At 40.3% G+C, this 16,282-nt stretch overlaps 1 protein-coding gene across 4 annotated transcripts in view; it reads right to left on the bottom strand.

Annotated features, from left to right (window-relative positions):
- The window catches only part of PHACTR2 (phosphatase and actin regulator 2), a 77,655-nt gene that overhangs the window by 6,850 nt on the left and 54,523 nt on the right, over nucleotides 1-16,282 (bottom strand). For 2 of the 4 annotated variants that reach the window (XM_069010553.1, XM_069010554.1), the window contains 5 exons: nucleotides 14,336-14,492; nucleotides 12,190-12,245; nucleotides 5,729-5,790; nucleotides 4,617-4,754; nucleotides 2,226-2,302 (listed from right to left, as the gene is read on the bottom strand). In XM_069010553.1, the coding sequence (XP_068866654.1) occupies nucleotides 2,226-2,302; nucleotides 4,617-4,754; nucleotides 5,729-5,790; nucleotides 12,190-12,245; nucleotides 14,336-14,492 (490 nt within the window). The other 2 variants (XM_069010556.1, XM_069010555.1) reach the window with 2 other exon arrangements.

Below are 16,282 nucleotides of genomic sequence, written 5' to 3'. Positions count from 1 at the left end.
ACCAGTCAATTGACAGTCATTACAGTAAATGATGAACAATGAAAAACAGTGTTCTTTCTTTTCCAAGTTTAATATAAAATTTTAACATTTCAAATATATTGTAAGTACTGATTATAATATTAAAGCATCTATATTTAATCTGCAATAATATAGGAAACCATATACAACACACTATTTTTGTTTAGTAAGCAGCTTCCTTATTGTCTCAGTCTATCACAGAATAGCCTTTGCTAATCAGGTGCCAATGCAAGTGCCTTTTGGTTTTCATTGTCTCAGTGATCTCCTTGAAAATAACTGAAGTAGGAGAAATTAATTCTCTGGCTAGAGACTTCTGTCTATGGTTTTCTTAAATCGCTTTTATTGTACGAATCTGATATTATGTAGCAGAAATTACATAATTTTTAATGAGAAGTCCCAGAGGAAATGGGATCTCTTTTTATTTTCAAAATCCCAATTGACTTAAAACATCTGCATGTTATTCTGCTCTTAATTAGCTTTTCCTAGTTTTACTCTTCTGACTTCTACGTAGTAACTCCACAACATGACCAGGGAGACAAAAGAGCATGGATGGGGAACAGAAAAAAAACTATTTCCCTCAGGTTGAAATTCTTTCAGGACCCTACAGAATCATTGCCTATATTTAATCACCATTTGGCTGTGCCTATTTTTTACTCCATTTTTGAAGGCCCTCCTTGAAAAAATAATTCACTTTTTAATGGGTTTGTAACTCCACTGGATTCCTGGTTTAGCTTTCAAGAACCCAGTTGTAATCAGTCGCAACTGTTCTTGAAGCTCATGAAAAAATATCCAATTCTTTTTGTATGAATCATGCCTGTCTGTACTTAGGCTTCAATACTGCAATGCAACTCAAGAAACACAACAATGTAAGCAGGGGGTTGGTTTCTATACCTGCTATTTTTATTGTCTCTCTTGGGATGCTCTTTTTTTAAAAGTAATATTTTTATATATTCTGAAAAAGATATACTACCTGCTACCTAAAGAGAAAATTACATCAGAAGCCAAATGAAAAGATATATCTCCATGTTTGAAAGGGCATTTTCTAATGGTCAGAATGCAAAACTAAATTAAAACCCTGCATCCTAGTTCATCTTTTGGCTTAGGTTTGCTGTCTGTGAAACTGGTTTGAATTTTTAAAAATTAATTTGTTTATGTTGTATCTACACAGAAGTGACTTTAAATTGTTATTTTTAAAACATCCATGTTTTGGTGAGAAAGAAATCACTGCAGTTGTGAAATCAGGCTGTAAAGTACGAGATACATGAAACACCCATCACCTGTTAGAATTTCCCTTGTGAAGCACTCTTTAATTAGTTGATTCACACTCACTAGCTCAGATCCTGAGTTTGGTTGAAACAGTAGCAGGAAACAGAAGGAACCCAGTCTTAGACAATTGTTTTTATTTGACTTAATTCTCTGTGGAAGCAAAGACATTAATACTAGGTACACAATGTTGGCCAACCCTTACATCAAGTTTTGCTTGCTGGTGGCAATTTTCAGCCTTTGTAACTTCCAAGAAAAATGAACACATGCCATGGAGATTACAGGAAGTGTCTCCCTCCCCCTAGGAACAATTCTGCTAAATTTGAAAGCCTGCTAAAAACTGTGGACACTTCAGACCTCTTTAAAATAATGCTTCAGATAATATCTTGGTGTTACCCAAAGCAGAGAACAAAACAAATCCACATTAACACATTAGAAGTGGCAACAAGGGAATCTATCTTGTTCCCCAGAAACTGCTGCCAGGAGCCTAAGTGACCCTTAGAAAGCTTGCCAAGACACTGGTGAGCTTTTCAAGTTCAAAACATCATCTAGTTTTCACTTAGCAAATGCATGTACACAAATATATACTTTCATGAGCAAGGGAGTGCTGCCAGAAAAGGAAATTCCTTTTATTTTGTGTGCTTGAGGATTACTATCTTCATCTGTAAGAACTGATGGGTTCTTTCAAAGGATTATTTTGTAGATTCCCCAAACAATCTTTTTGTACACAGTGACCAATCCATTGCAGTCACCTGAACTGCTCTATCAGCTAGAGATGGCATCAGCAACACTGGGAATTCCAACAGAATCAGTGGTGGGATTCAAGGGGACTCATGATAGGAATCCACACAAATCATGACACAACTGCAGAGGACTTGCAAAAAGGCAGAGGGTTGCTGTCATGCTCATTTCTCACACTTATGCAAGAAGATGGGTTCACCCACCTGGTAAATTGCCGACTTTCCTCATGTACTTCCATTTCTGTGCTTTTAAATTCATTCAGTTCTTTCCGTATTGCTGCCTAATAAACAATAATGATACATGCAACCATAAGAAATATGAATTTTAAGGAAAATAAGAAGTCTGCAAGAAACGTGGCCCTACTCTGGCAGGTGCCTTACAGTTCCCATTTCTAGTCTCCTTTACTGTAATCCACATCTCACACATTTCTGATCATTAACATGAATTACGTTTCAATTACAGCTGTTCAAAGCACTCTTCCACTACAAAGAAACGCAAAGCATCAAGCACCAAAAGCAAACCAAGAAACACCAAATCAACTGCAATGGGTGAACTAAGCCCACACTGAAAGAGCACTTTTACGGACAAAAATGGGCAAGGGGTTGGATTGCCCTGACAATCACTTCCTGAGTAGGCAGACAGGAGGGGATTTTATCTCCAGGCACAGCCCCTGAGGAGCTGGTGAGTCACTGTGCCTGCACAGCCATTGTGCACACAGCAGGGGCCTTATATCTCCCCTCTGGAGAACAGGACTTCAGGAATGCAAGATGAACAGCATTTTTTTTTTTAGTGGAATTAGTCACTTGATCTGATTACTTCTATGTAAAATAACATGAATTATTTGGACATCTCAGGCTTGGGTTTTCAGATGGCAGAACTAAAGAACAGCAGAAATTCAGTACACTTTGTAAATGCCTTGCTGCTTACATTAAGACACTGGTAAGCAACTTACTTCGTTAAGTAATAAATAACATTTCTGAAATATTCTAGTATATACTACAAGAGGTTTTGTTTCTATGCCACACACCTTCCTACCTTCACTGTTAAAGGAAATGACAGTTTATTCTTACTCCTTCTTTTCTTTCACCCCTTTAAATAAAGACAGTATCATTTCATTAATCCCTAAAGAAATGTTATCTGGTGTGCATGCCTTTCAGTACAGAACAGACAAGCAGCATGAGAAAATTACAGCATTACCAGGCTGCAGTCTTATAAATGAGAAACTTCATTTTAAGCAGGGGTGGTCAAGTTTAGCTACAACAGCATGCTTATATGAGGCTGCTGTAGAGCTAGGAAAGAGACAGTGATTTCTGAGCACCAAATCAGCAACAAAGGCAGCAGAGCTCCAGCTCTGTAATATAGTTGCAGCACAATTTTCTGCTCCCACTGGAATTAGAAGAATGCTTTCTCTGAGAAAAAAAAAGGACAAGGGAGTTTCCAGGCAACCCCAAGTCTGCCTTTCGGCTAAGGCCAACAAACTTGGGGCTCACAGAATCAGCCTTGGGCACCTGTTAATTACAAAATGAATTGAGACTAAAAACTGCTACTCTGAAGTAGGTAGGAAACTCTATTGTTTTTTCTAGTGTGGTTTACCTGGTTGGACCTCTGTCAAAGTGGAGGTGCTGGGTCTTCTAACCTCCCACAGACTATGGGAGGATTAGACAGTGCTCAGCATCTCCCATAACCAACATCTCCGAACAATTCTGACTACATTTTTAACTATTTCACCTTGACTTGATATGATTGTCAGATGAGCTGGTAATCTTTTAATATTAATATTAAAATACAAGCTAAAATAAAATCAGTGCTTCACTACCCGTAGCTAAAAGAGAGTGGGCTCTTGCATACACCTTTTCATGTCAAGCACATCTCGTAAGAGTTCCATAAAGTCCAGAGGTCTTGGTTCACACCCAAGGCTTAAAGAGCCAGCCCTTCTGGCTACCTGAATCTTACAGCTTTCGTTTTATTAAGTAGTGTAGGAGGGAAATAGAAGAGTGTTTTATGGTAATCTTTGACTGATGTGTTTTTTAAACATCACAGGATCATTGTCTTGTCCTTTGTAGCTGGGCAGCAGAGCTGTATCAATGGTAGCACGTTAGGGGCAAACTTCCCAAGAAGGTGAACTGTATGCACATGGTCAGTCCCTGCACTGGTGGCTATGGCCAAGAACCTTGAGGAGGATGGAGCAGCTTCTACCTTTTTTCACTCAAATGAGTAGCAAAAGTAACTCTTGGTAGCCGTGATGCAGACTGTAGTCTGCAAACCCCTACCTGAATTCCCACAGATCAGGGCTACCTGATCTGGCATTTCTGCTATGCCACATTTATCTGGCATAGCAAGGATTTAAAAATTAGAAAAAAAATTAGAAATTCTGGCCTGAACTGTCATAATGGAAGTGGAAAATATGGTCTTAATAGGCACCTGAGTGGGTTTTCTTAGCTGCAAACAGTAGATGCACAGTAGTACCATGACAATCTCACTGTCAGTAGCAGATGTCATTTGTGATGCCGGCATCAAGAGAATGTAAACCAGAGGAAAGCTCCCCAAAAGTGACAGATGAAAGCATTTCCTTATAATATACATTTGTCCCTTGCCTTGTCTGCAGGAGTTAACCTGGCCCAAGGTTTGTCAGCACGACGGTCGTAATCCGGAGATTCCGTGACCTCCACGTACTCGTTAAATCGAAGGATTCTTCTTGCTTGAAGTTCAGCCACTGTAGGCCTCAGGCTGAGCTGTAAGCGGGAGGCAGAAAATAGTATGCTTAATAAGATGAAATAAAATAAAAGAGAAGGTATGATGCAATCTCAAGAGAACTTTAATGGTATTTCTAAATAGGGTCACTTTCAGGTGTCTAAAAAAAGGCACCATCCTGGGAGTGCTGTGCAGGAATGGGGAGGCAGAATAACCTGATTTCTTGAATTATAAAAATAGTCTTTTTTGGGCAGGTCACAGAGAATCATGACAGTTATCCCTGGAATATTAATTGTGACTTTGCAACTGTCACTGCATTTACCCCACTAGGCCATTTGCATTAATGGTTATACTGTGTTATAACTGTAATACCAAAAATATGTGAGATTAGGAACTATCTGCCTAACAAAAAAAATGGTTTTGACCATCTAGGGGTCATTAGGGTGCCAAATTGTTTCAGTCACCTCAAATAATATTCACTTAACTAAGGATGATCATATGAAGGAAACTAGTTTTGCAGAGAAGGGCAGACCAGGGATACTTACAAAAATTCCCCCCATCCCCTCCCAGAACAGATCCATAACTGCTCCATTTCCAGGGACAATGAGCATAATCCCACCTGCAGAAGCTAAGATCACTGATGTGGTTAGATGAGCAGTGAAGGCATTTTGGACGGCTCACATTGTTTTGCTGCCCTCTCTGCTGCTCCAGGGAAGAGTGGATCTACAGGTGTGGCTACTCTTGATCATACATGACAGGGGTGGTCATGCTACAGAGGAAATGTGTCACTTATGTCCCCTGCTTAGAAACATCAATATGGCCAGACTTGGTATGCTTCTCCAGGTGTGGGGAACTGGACAGGATGGACTTGGCTTGTAGTGCTTTTTAAGCAAATTTCTAATCTGGGAAAATGACTGATGGACATTTGCAGCAATGTCAATACACTCATTTTTACATTCTTATAAAACATAATTCTATGTACAAAAATACACAATACAAAAAAGCACATCATCACCTTTCTACTGAGTCTACGTTTTATTTCTCTTTTGGCTTCCTGTTCCTCTTCTTCATTCTTCTCTGTTTTCAGAAGAGATAAAAAGGAGTGAATACTTAAGTATTATAACTGCACATACTGTATTTCTCTTGGTTGAAAGCTTGAGAACTCCAAGTCCTGGCTCATGTTTCCTCATATTTCTGGATGATGCCGCATGTGTTGTTTGCTTTTTGGCTTTTGTATGCTCTCATTCTTTTCCCTATCCGCATTTCACCTGATTCTGTAGACATCTCAAGTCAACTGTGGGTCATGAGCACAGCAAAGAGAAGGTGCCTGTCATTTCCTTTCTGTGTACCAGCAAGCAAATACCCTGAAAGAGTTGCCTGATGTTTCAATTACTTATTCAAACATTAAAATCACTGTTGCTTTTACTTCCAACATGCCATCTATTTTAGAATAAGAGTCTAATTTTAAATGCCAAGCAAAAGTTTGCTCTGGGTATTTGAATCACCCAAGTTTCTTCTAGTGCTACAATACACAAATCAATGACATTTGTTTCACTGTCATTTGTTAGTGCATATTGTTTTTATTATTTAAATTTTGTTTCTGGTTTTATAATGGGGCATATGACCCAAAACTCAAGCCCTCTTGGTTAAGGGCCACTGGCTGGACCCCATGACTGAGTACAGCAGAAAATGATGTCTATTTTTAGACTGTATTTGGGCATATGAACGAAACTATTTGCTTTTAACAAATTTCTGTTCTAACTAAACTTGATTTCTTGACTGCCAGTGAAAAGCACACTTACAAAGACATGTTCATGTGGGCTCAGCATGTTTTTAAGTTGATGTATGGTTTGAAGAACAGTATTTACCCTTTCAGTCCACCTCTGATGGTGATATGCAAAGTTTTGTGGTTGAAATATTACACCTAGAGAAATACATAAAATTCTGATCCTGTTTTATTCATGGTTGGGGATTACAGACTCCTCATTACAGTTCAAGGCTAACTATAAATTTAAAGGAATTCATTTGTTCTGGATACAAGCCAACTTGTATAGATGAAAAGGGAGTTTTAAGTCCTGGTAGAGTTGTATTTGTCCTGTTTCCTATGGCCAGCCCCCTGTGTTAGTATAGGTGACCCGGCCACAGAAGAGTTTCTGTAAAATAACTTTTACACTGGAGACAATGCTACAACAGGACACCTCATGGTACTTGCAGATATCCTTTGCTTACTCAAACACTTTCATGTAAGGAGAATATCAGGGAAAGGAGGAGAGGACAAATTATAAAAACGACAAAGTAGGAAGGGAAAGAGTAGGAAAAAGGCAATGCCTGACCAAGATCTGCTCCGTGAGAAGACTCCAACACCAATGTCAGGTTTCCAGGAGCAAGGTGCAATCACACAGGCTTGCTGCCAGGATTAGGTTAGATCTCATGCTGCTTGCTGATGTTACTGAGATACTGAAACGTGGATGTAATTTACGGTTTATTAATTGCTTTTCTCTTAAACGAAAAAGAAATGGATAGCCTGTTTTCATAGAGGAACTGTAAATGGACTCAAATTGAAGAATGGAGAGTTAGAGATTAAACTACATTTTAATTTTTTAAATTAATATATCTATCAATAAATAAGTTGGGTGTATTTAAGGACTTATAACTTTAAAGGATAGCTCTCCTCATAATATCCTCACGTAAAAAAATCAAAAGGTCTCTAGCTATTTTAGGACAGAAAAATCATCTGTAGGCTTTTGTTTAAACATCCTGTCTTTGCAATCAATAGACACGGTAGCTGAGGTAATTAAACACAAACTATTACTTTGGGGTTCCATTCACCTGGGAATCATCTGACATAAAAAATTTTGTCCCTTCATGAATGGAATTGCTTAAGTCCTACCTCGGATACTCTCCAGTAGCAGACATAGCAGGAAAAAGGGCAACTGAATATACATATCACTGTACTGCCCTTTTCTTAATTTAGTTTGTAAAATATGCCATGCATTATTCATATCTTGGCATTTCTTTGCTATCTAAACCACAGTATCTCCTAAGAAGCAGCAATAAGATGCTTCATGTAAGAAACAAGAGCTCATGCTGCTTAATGCATACCTTAAAGAAGAACTACCAACAGCATGGCCACCTGAAACACTGTTTCTCTGTATTTTGGGGGAGGATAAAATACCGTAAAAAGCTTGCTCTAGGCATTTAGGAAGGTTGAAGGTTAGTTGCCTATCCCCATGTCCCCCAGCAAGAAGTTCACTGTCCCTTAAAAATACAGGAAAAAAATACAGTTATCTTAATCTGAAATTCCTGGAAGACTAAAAAGTTTCTTTGCCATAATGCAATACTATAAATACTGTTGGTTCAAAGCCAGTACACAAGAAGCCTGCCTTTATAAAAAACACAGGTCTTTAAGTATTCCTTCAAGTGGACTCCTGAGTAGCAGATGACTGCACACTGGGATGGCTGGACAAGGGATAACCCCCCCAAAAGGGCAATCATCTTAGCAACTGGGCACCTCTTGGAGCAGGCCATCAAGGAGGGCTGGCAGCTCATCTTTTGGAGGACAATACCAGCAGGAGGCACCAGGAACTTCCTCAGATCCTGGGCAAAGCAGGAGGGGATCAAACCCATGGGGAACAGTCAGTCTTCTGCGTGACAGGTCAGGAACAGGATGTGTTTTATACATTCAAGTTGGTTTACTTCTACGAATAAAAGTCAAGAGCTAAAGGAAATGGACTGAAATCTCATGGCTGCTGCTATGATACTGAATCTGCTGTTTGGTACATGGGCCCCTGTCTCTGGCACTGACTTGTACCTAAAGCACCAATTTCCCAGCTCCAGCCTGCTGAGCAGTCTTGCTGTAAGCCTGGTGCTACAGAAACACTGCCTGGATACAAATTCCTATGAACAGGAAGAAACTACAGTGTGTTTTTGGTCTTTTAAGGTAGAAGTTTTGAAAGTTGCTGTAGGGAGTTAAGAAGATGTGTGGTGCTAAAAATAATGGGTCTGGTGCTCCTGGTTCCTGTAGGTGTTGTGGAAAATTCCAGCCAGACGGCCAAGATTTGGCTGCAGGTATGAGCTGACTCAGTTGGCCAAACAGGAACATATTAATGCACAGGAACACACTTATGACTGCTTTCCACCTTAAAAGCAGATCTAATCTGTGTGATGTGGAGAGAGAAAATATAAACACAGCGTTCTCAGCTGTAAGTCCCCTCCTCAGATGTCCTGCTGCTGCCCTACTGGCAAAGAACCAGCCCAGTGAGCGTCCTCTGCTTGCAGAAGTCTCTAGATCCCAGCAAAACTATGGCTTCCCTCCTTCCCTGCCTGCAATTCCTAGGAGGTCAAACTGGGATTTGACTCCTAATTGAAACCGTTTTGTTTAGCATCACTTATTGTGGCCATCAAGTTACATAATCCACCAGTCAAAGCCAAACAAGCAGCTTCCCTGTCATCTAGACATTATTCCTCCTGCAACTTTTACCACATTAAATCTGGTCACCTTCTGTTCTGTGGGACATTTGTTTTGTAGCAGAAGGGGAAAAGAGAAGAGACAAATTTTCCTGCCTGAGGGCTGCTCTGTTCTTGACCAAAAAGTACTCCTGGAGCATAAAACTGAACTTTCCATTGTGCCCCTATGGGATTAGCTATGTTTAGACTTCTCTGTGGGCTTGCTAAGGGAAGAGAAAGAAAAGACAAACAAAGCACTTGCTTCTTGCAGTGCTCTGAAATGCACAAAGCGGTTTCTCTTTCCTGGTTTTACAAGCAAGATAACCATTAATATTCCTTAACAAGCATAGAGAGCTAAACCCCTTTTATACAAAGCCATTACTGGCAGGCATGCAGGTGCACTGTGCAAGAAGTTCACTGTCCCTTAAAAATACAGGAAAAAAATACAGTTATCTTAATCTGAAATTCCTGGAAGACTAAAAAGTTTCTTTGCCATAATGCAATACTATAAATACTGTTGGTTCAAAGCCAGTACACAAGAAGCCTGCCTTTATAAAAAACACAGGTCTTTAAGTATTCCTTCAAGTGGACTCCTGAGTTATCGTAACTTTGTTTTAGTGTGGGAAGTCTCAGAAGTCTGGATAGTTTTACCCAAACAGTTTTTATACAAATCCGCCTGCAATGTCTTGCGATCATACTTGGAAACAGGATTTTCAGTAACTGATTTATCTGGAAATATTATCAAAACAAAGCTGCTTGCAAAACAGACTTCCTCACTGACTGGAAATACAAAAAAAGAAAAAAATACGGATTTTTTTCTGAACCTCTTAGAAGATTTGGGCTGAACTTAATCCTGAAGTAAACATTTGGACCTTTACCACTTAAAGTAACCTCAAAGTCTGATAAATATTACTCAAAACAATACATCCCCTTAGCTGCAGTTTACATACACACAATAATATAACTCCTTCTCCCCTTCCACTGCTTAAAAAATATGAGGAAGAAAACTTTATGAAAGAAACCCCAACTTACTCACAAAAGCTGACTACACCAAAAAGACATTTAAGACATGTAAACATTTTCAAATGATCCACAGGAAGGAACTGCAATAATTTTGATGTAAAATATGAGTGCCTTAGGGCTTAGAGAGAACTTGCACCCTGAAAGGACTCTGAGTTAGACTGTCATCACACAATGTGGCTTGCTTTTGGTTTGCTTTGGTTTTTACAGATCACTCTCAACTTGAAATATTTTATATCTCAGTGATGAGCAAAAAGCAGATTCCCCATGGCCTCGCCAGGGTCTCTGTGATTTTTTGTGATTTACAATTCTGCTTCCCAGCCTTTATTTTTCACTCTCCCTGGCCTCTTTAAGACACCCCCCAGCAGCAGCAGGAGAGGATGGCAGGAGGCACTGAGTGCAAAGCCTGGTGTGCTGCCAAAAGCTTAAAGTAAACAAGCTGAAACAAGAGAGGAAATCTATTAACTGCTTTCCAGTCTTGAGCTCCTTACTGCAAAACCAGTGAATGGAATAAACACTGGCAAAAGGGATAATAAATACACGGCAGGTTTGCTGCTGGGTTGGTAACCTCGAGATAAGTGAGAGAGAAAGAGCAATAGGGGAGCCCAGCTGGTGCTCCCAGCTCAGTGGCCATGTCGTGGCCTACCAAAGATGTTTTGAAATAACATTTCTTACATAGTTCAGCATGAGCAGTTTGTCATATATAAAGAAAGTTCTTATTTCAAATTTTATCTTTATTTATCTATGCATTCTATAGGTTCAGAAATTACAGTTTTAGAAAGTCTATTCACATTATGTGGTGGACAGGAGTCCCCTCATCCCTCTCCTGTGCAAGCATGAACTGTAGCTTCCCTTTTCAGTAAGACTTGGCACTATTTGGCATTTGAGAGCTCAGAAAACAGCAGCAAGATTTTATTAGCATTTTGTTATCAGGATGGTTTGCCTGAAAGCCAGTAATTGCCCTCTCCCTGATTTGCTGGCCTGAGCAAGTGACAGAGTCATCAGTCCATGCTGTGAGGTGAACAGCCCATTTTCTTTCCTTCCCATTAGCATGCTACATACCAGGGTTGACACCAGGGTTGCACAGATGAGCTCCAACTTTTCTGAACAATTGCTGGAAATAACAGCATTATACCAACTCTTTCATCAGGTGTGAGAAGTTCTCATGCCTTGAGAGATTTTTTGTTTGCTATTTGATTTTTGATTTATTGCTACAAAGTGACTTTTCTCAATTTATTTCTTCTACTTAACCATCAAGTACTAGCTACCTCTGCAAGATGGACACAGGGGTAGATGGAGCTGGGCATGGCAGCTGTTACACTGTGTCTTTAGGTAACATCTGTATTATGGAAAGATTCATAAAGGAAGATAAAACAATGCATGTTCTGAAGAGTTTGCCAGCCAAAAAACAAAAGTAACGTAAGTAAACGGCAGAATAGGTATAAAGGGTAAACTTCCAATGTACTTCATTCCTCTGCCCTTGACTATTTGAATTACAGACTTTTTTTTCAGCAGGGATATGAGGAAGGACTAATCAATGGAAGGTGTTCAGTGACAATCTCATGCAGGTTTCAGTACAGAAGACATTTATGTCAGCAGTGAATATGAAGGGCAGCACGCTGAAGTAGTTGGCATATACCTATTGACTTTCTGCTGAACACTTTGCCTTTCCTCTTTCTAATCCTCCTTCCAGCCTCTGCCCTTATATCCCACCTTCACTTCCTACTGATAATCCCTCCTCCTCCTCATAAAAATGAGGTGGAAGGTTAACCTAGAACTACTTCTAAAGGCTATCCAAGTCATTCCTGGTCTTTGCGACCAGCTTCAAGAAGTGGGATTGTGGCAAGCAAAATTTGGCATATTGAAAGTGTTGACACATTATTTTCCAGAACATCATTTCTCTCCAGTCATTGTTCTAATACTGCAGCAACAATGATGGGCTTCCATTTGAATCCAACATATGCTCCCTTTCTAAGTAAATACTATATGAAACCTGAATGAAATACTTACGCTTCAGGATATTTCTTTGCTCTAGCTCTTCAGTTGTGGGCCTCTGGCTAAGTCTCCTGTGAGAACAAAGTAAGTGATTGATTTAAAACCAATAAATGACATATTAGGATTTGTAATACAGCTTAAAAAGTGTAACTTCCAGAAGTAATTTCCAGGCAGTTACAATAACTGCTCATGTTACCAGAGTGGCCATTTGTTTTAAAAGATGCAGTGTTGCCATTCAAACACAAGAATACTTGAATAATATTACAGAAGTTGTACCAGCATATTTAAAGTCCTCACAGGTATAATTTTATGAAAGAATTCATAAACCCTTTTTGTTCCCAAGCACCATCACTACAATCAGTTGTGCAATTGTTAGATAATTCTCATATATTTTGAATGAATTTTGATATTTTTGATATTTTGAAATCTTACTAAAGTTTTAAAAAAAAGCCCCCAAAACAACAAAGCCCATAAGCTGTTCATTCCTCACTAATTTGTACGTACAATACAATTGGGAGCTTTAACCGAAACTTAATTTTATTTAGTTAGCTAAATATAACAACTGCCATTACAAAAAACTCCAAACTGAGATATTAATTTTCTGATTTGTGCAGGGGAGAACATGGTTGATGTTGTCTCTGTGTTTACTAAACAAGTCCACTTGTTCACTTGAGGAAAGGAGCAAGAAAAATATCAGCAGTAAAACTTATTTTGCAGATATGTTCAAGATAGATGTCCCTCTGTCCCACAACACTCACACAGTCTGCTACAGACTGTCTTCAGCCTCGTGACACTTATCCAATTCAAGTCGTGCTTGGACTTTCAGATTTGTCCCAGAGGACTGGCAGGTTTACCACAGGCGACCAGTCCCAGCTGTAGGAAGTCCCGGGCGGGGGCCTGACCCAACCCAGACTGAGCTGTTGGAACAGATTTTCCACCAGACCTCGATGCTGCCAGGTGCTGACCACCATGGAATTTTTAAGAAACTGGCATCAAACTTGGTTGTGATTTTGGGTATGAGCACAGCCCTGATGCATACAGGTAATGTCTCCTGCCACCAAAGAAGAGCTGTATACGGTGCATTTCAGCTCTCCAGCAGAACCCACAAAGCAGCTTCTGCATTTCCAGCTCCCAAGGGAGGACTGACAAGCAGGATGTGATCACTGGAGCTGGGATTTGTTCAGGAAAGCAGTGATACCAACCACACCTCTTTATTAGCAGAAGAAAAATGACCCTTGGGCTCTACACAGATGTATCACTCTTACAGTTCAGTAATGAAATAGCTGCCTTGGCCAGACACCCAGTTCACAGAGCAGCTCAGCTCATCTTCTGGGTGTTATGCAGGGCTGCTGTGCTCTGTACTGGAACAGTACCGACTGGACTACCCTGTATCTGGAAATCTCCAACAAACACGGGACATCCTCCAAATCTGGACAACATTCCTGAGCCAAACAGAAACAAGGACAGGTCTAGCACAATACAGACATGCTGTAGTCTATTCTCAGAGACCACAAAAGCCAAAATATACACGACGATTTTTTATTAAAAAGCCTGTAAAAGGCAAGTGAAAATTTTTTATGCAATGTTCTCAAGTTCAGAAAGAGAAAGTAACATATATCTCATAGCAGTTTATCAGCTTGAGAAAGACATGCCTCAGAGGTGGGCACAGTAAAACACTAAACACTGACTGGCTGAACTTCTTTTGCTGGAATCAGCATATGAATAATGAAGGAACTGGAGAGCCAGGGGAAGAAGGGGAGGGTCAGAAGGAACAACCTGCACAGGCATGCTCTATGTGTCAGGAACTACTGCTCTGTCTGAGATGGGTATACAAGTGGAAGTTCTGATAACAAATTGGAGAAAGAACCTGAACCATGGCATTGATTATCGTGGACTTGTTCTTACCCTCTTCCTCTTCTTACCTTTTTTAACCAAAGTACCCAAAACCCTAAAAGCTCTCAGATTTTGTTTCTTGCAGGACAAAAAATGCATTATCGACAGTTTAAAGTTTTGTAAGAAATAAAACCACCATTTTCCAGACAGTTGTACCACAAAGATTCTGCAGTGCTTATTGGGCTGCATTTAAAACATTAACCCAGTGTTCTCAATTCTCTTCCCCCACCTCCACCCAGTGAAAGCACTTTTACCCTGAGACTGATACCTCACTAGCTTCGTTCCAATCTGATGTCTGATTTCCTGCCTCTCCTCTTCGGATGTACGCTGCAAGATGTTTTTGTCTTCTAACTCTTTCTTAGATGGTCTGTTGCCAAGTTTGATAGCAAGAGTATCCCTACGACGAATTTTACTTGCCAAAGAGCCTGAGGAAAGGAAGAGTAAGGTAGATTTAGTTCATTCATGCTCAGGTTACAGACACAAACTCTGAGTAAGAACTTTAATACCTCCCCAAAGCAACCTTGTTCCCACATGCAGGAGAGGAATATTAATTAACATCAAAAGAAAAATTTTAGCTCCGTTCATGAAAATAAAAAGCTAAAAGGCTTGGAGGAAAAAGCTACCAGACAAATTGATACAAACATCACTTGTCATCTGTGAAGTGATAGGATAAAAATGACAAATCTACACTAAAATGTCTTTGAAGTCTAATACATTACAGGTTGGCTTATTTATCTGCTTAGTATATTTAGCAACCTGCTGCTCTTTTTCTTCAGCCTTAAATGGTTTAGTCTCATTCTATCATCATTTCCCTCATTCTTTCAAATTTTTTTTCAATCAATTACCACTTAGTTCTTTGATAGTGCTTTCCATCTCTAAGTTATTTGTAAATTAAAACAAAAAATACAGTTTAGAAAAGCACTCTGAGTGCTTGTAAAGTAACCTAGGCAGGAACCCCCAGACACTTAAGCAATCCGTTCTCCATAAAACTGACACAGTAGGGACAAGGGCCTTGCAGCTAGGCCAGCATTAGCTTCAGCCAACTGTGGAGGGAAGGACATTTTTCACAGCCTTTGTAGTATTTCCCTTGTGTCTTGACATTCTGACCGAGGTGGTTGTGTGCCCTAGGTTGGCAGATTTTCACTATGTAAAGCAGTTTGGTAAGACCACAGGCTCCAGCTCACTTCTCATAAGGCACCGTACTGCTGTGTGAATACATGAACTTTTGGGTTCTATCACTTTGGGCTGTATTCAAACCCAACACAGTACTGCAGAAGACTTCAGCCTTTTGAGCTACCTGGCACTTCACCTTCTCCTGTACCAGTGTCCAAGACAGGAAAAAAAAGGTTCGTTTTGCCTCATCCCACTTTGGTACACTGGACCTTGGTGTTTAGGCCTTCTTTGCTGAGCACAGTGAAGCACCTCCTCCAAAAAAGATGTGAGCAAGGCTCTCAAACCATGGTTTGATGGTGATTTCATACTGACATAAGGGCACCCTGGAGGAGGTAGAGGGAGGGCTGCCCAAACCTTTGGGTGAGCTGGATCAGGGAACCACCAATTCTATTGAAAATCAGCTCAACAACAGCTGCTACTGCAAAAATAAACATGAATTCTAGCCTAAGGAAAGAACATCTGGGAGCAGGGATTAGGCAGAATGGGGGCAGGACAACCCCTTCAGCACAGCAGGGCTTCTGCCCAATTAGGGTGATGATTGAGTCATGACCCCGGATGAAATTTCAAAGCTGTAAAACTTAGATGCAATCTACTGTGATATGCTCTGTCTGCCAAGGTTGCTCCAATGCTTAAAACATCCTGATCAAAGAGGAACAAATGACTTTCAGACAGTGAAGCTGCTGACAGATGGGCTTCCTCTGTCATCCACCACACCTGTAACTCCCACAAGGAATTCATGACATGGGCAAGCCAATCAATGGCTTGCAATGCCCTAACGTGGAGGCCTCGTTCCACCCTCATGTACTTCTGAACCTGTTCCTCCCACCTCCACTCTCCTCTGTGCAATGCTTGATCTGCTCTCACCTGTACACAGGCCCCCAGCAGGTTTCTGATCATGACTGCCTGGGAGAAGCAGGATACTCATTTCTCAGTAGTGACAAAATACTAAATCTCCTAAAACCATTCCCTGAAGCCATTCCCCTCTTTGCCTCACACTAGCATGGGTCAGGTATGCTCACATAAATCAATCTGGAAAAGGTAG

Source organism: Aphelocoma coerulescens, chromosome 3 (genome assembly GCF_041296385.1).
Source record: "Aphelocoma coerulescens isolate FSJ_1873_10779 chromosome 3, UR_Acoe_1.0, whole genome shotgun sequence".
Lineage (NCBI taxonomy): Eukaryota > Metazoa > Chordata > Aves > Passeriformes > Corvidae > Aphelocoma > Aphelocoma coerulescens.
The sequence above is the reverse complement of the archived record's forward strand: the minus strand, read 5'-3'. Positions and strand labels throughout refer to the sequence as shown.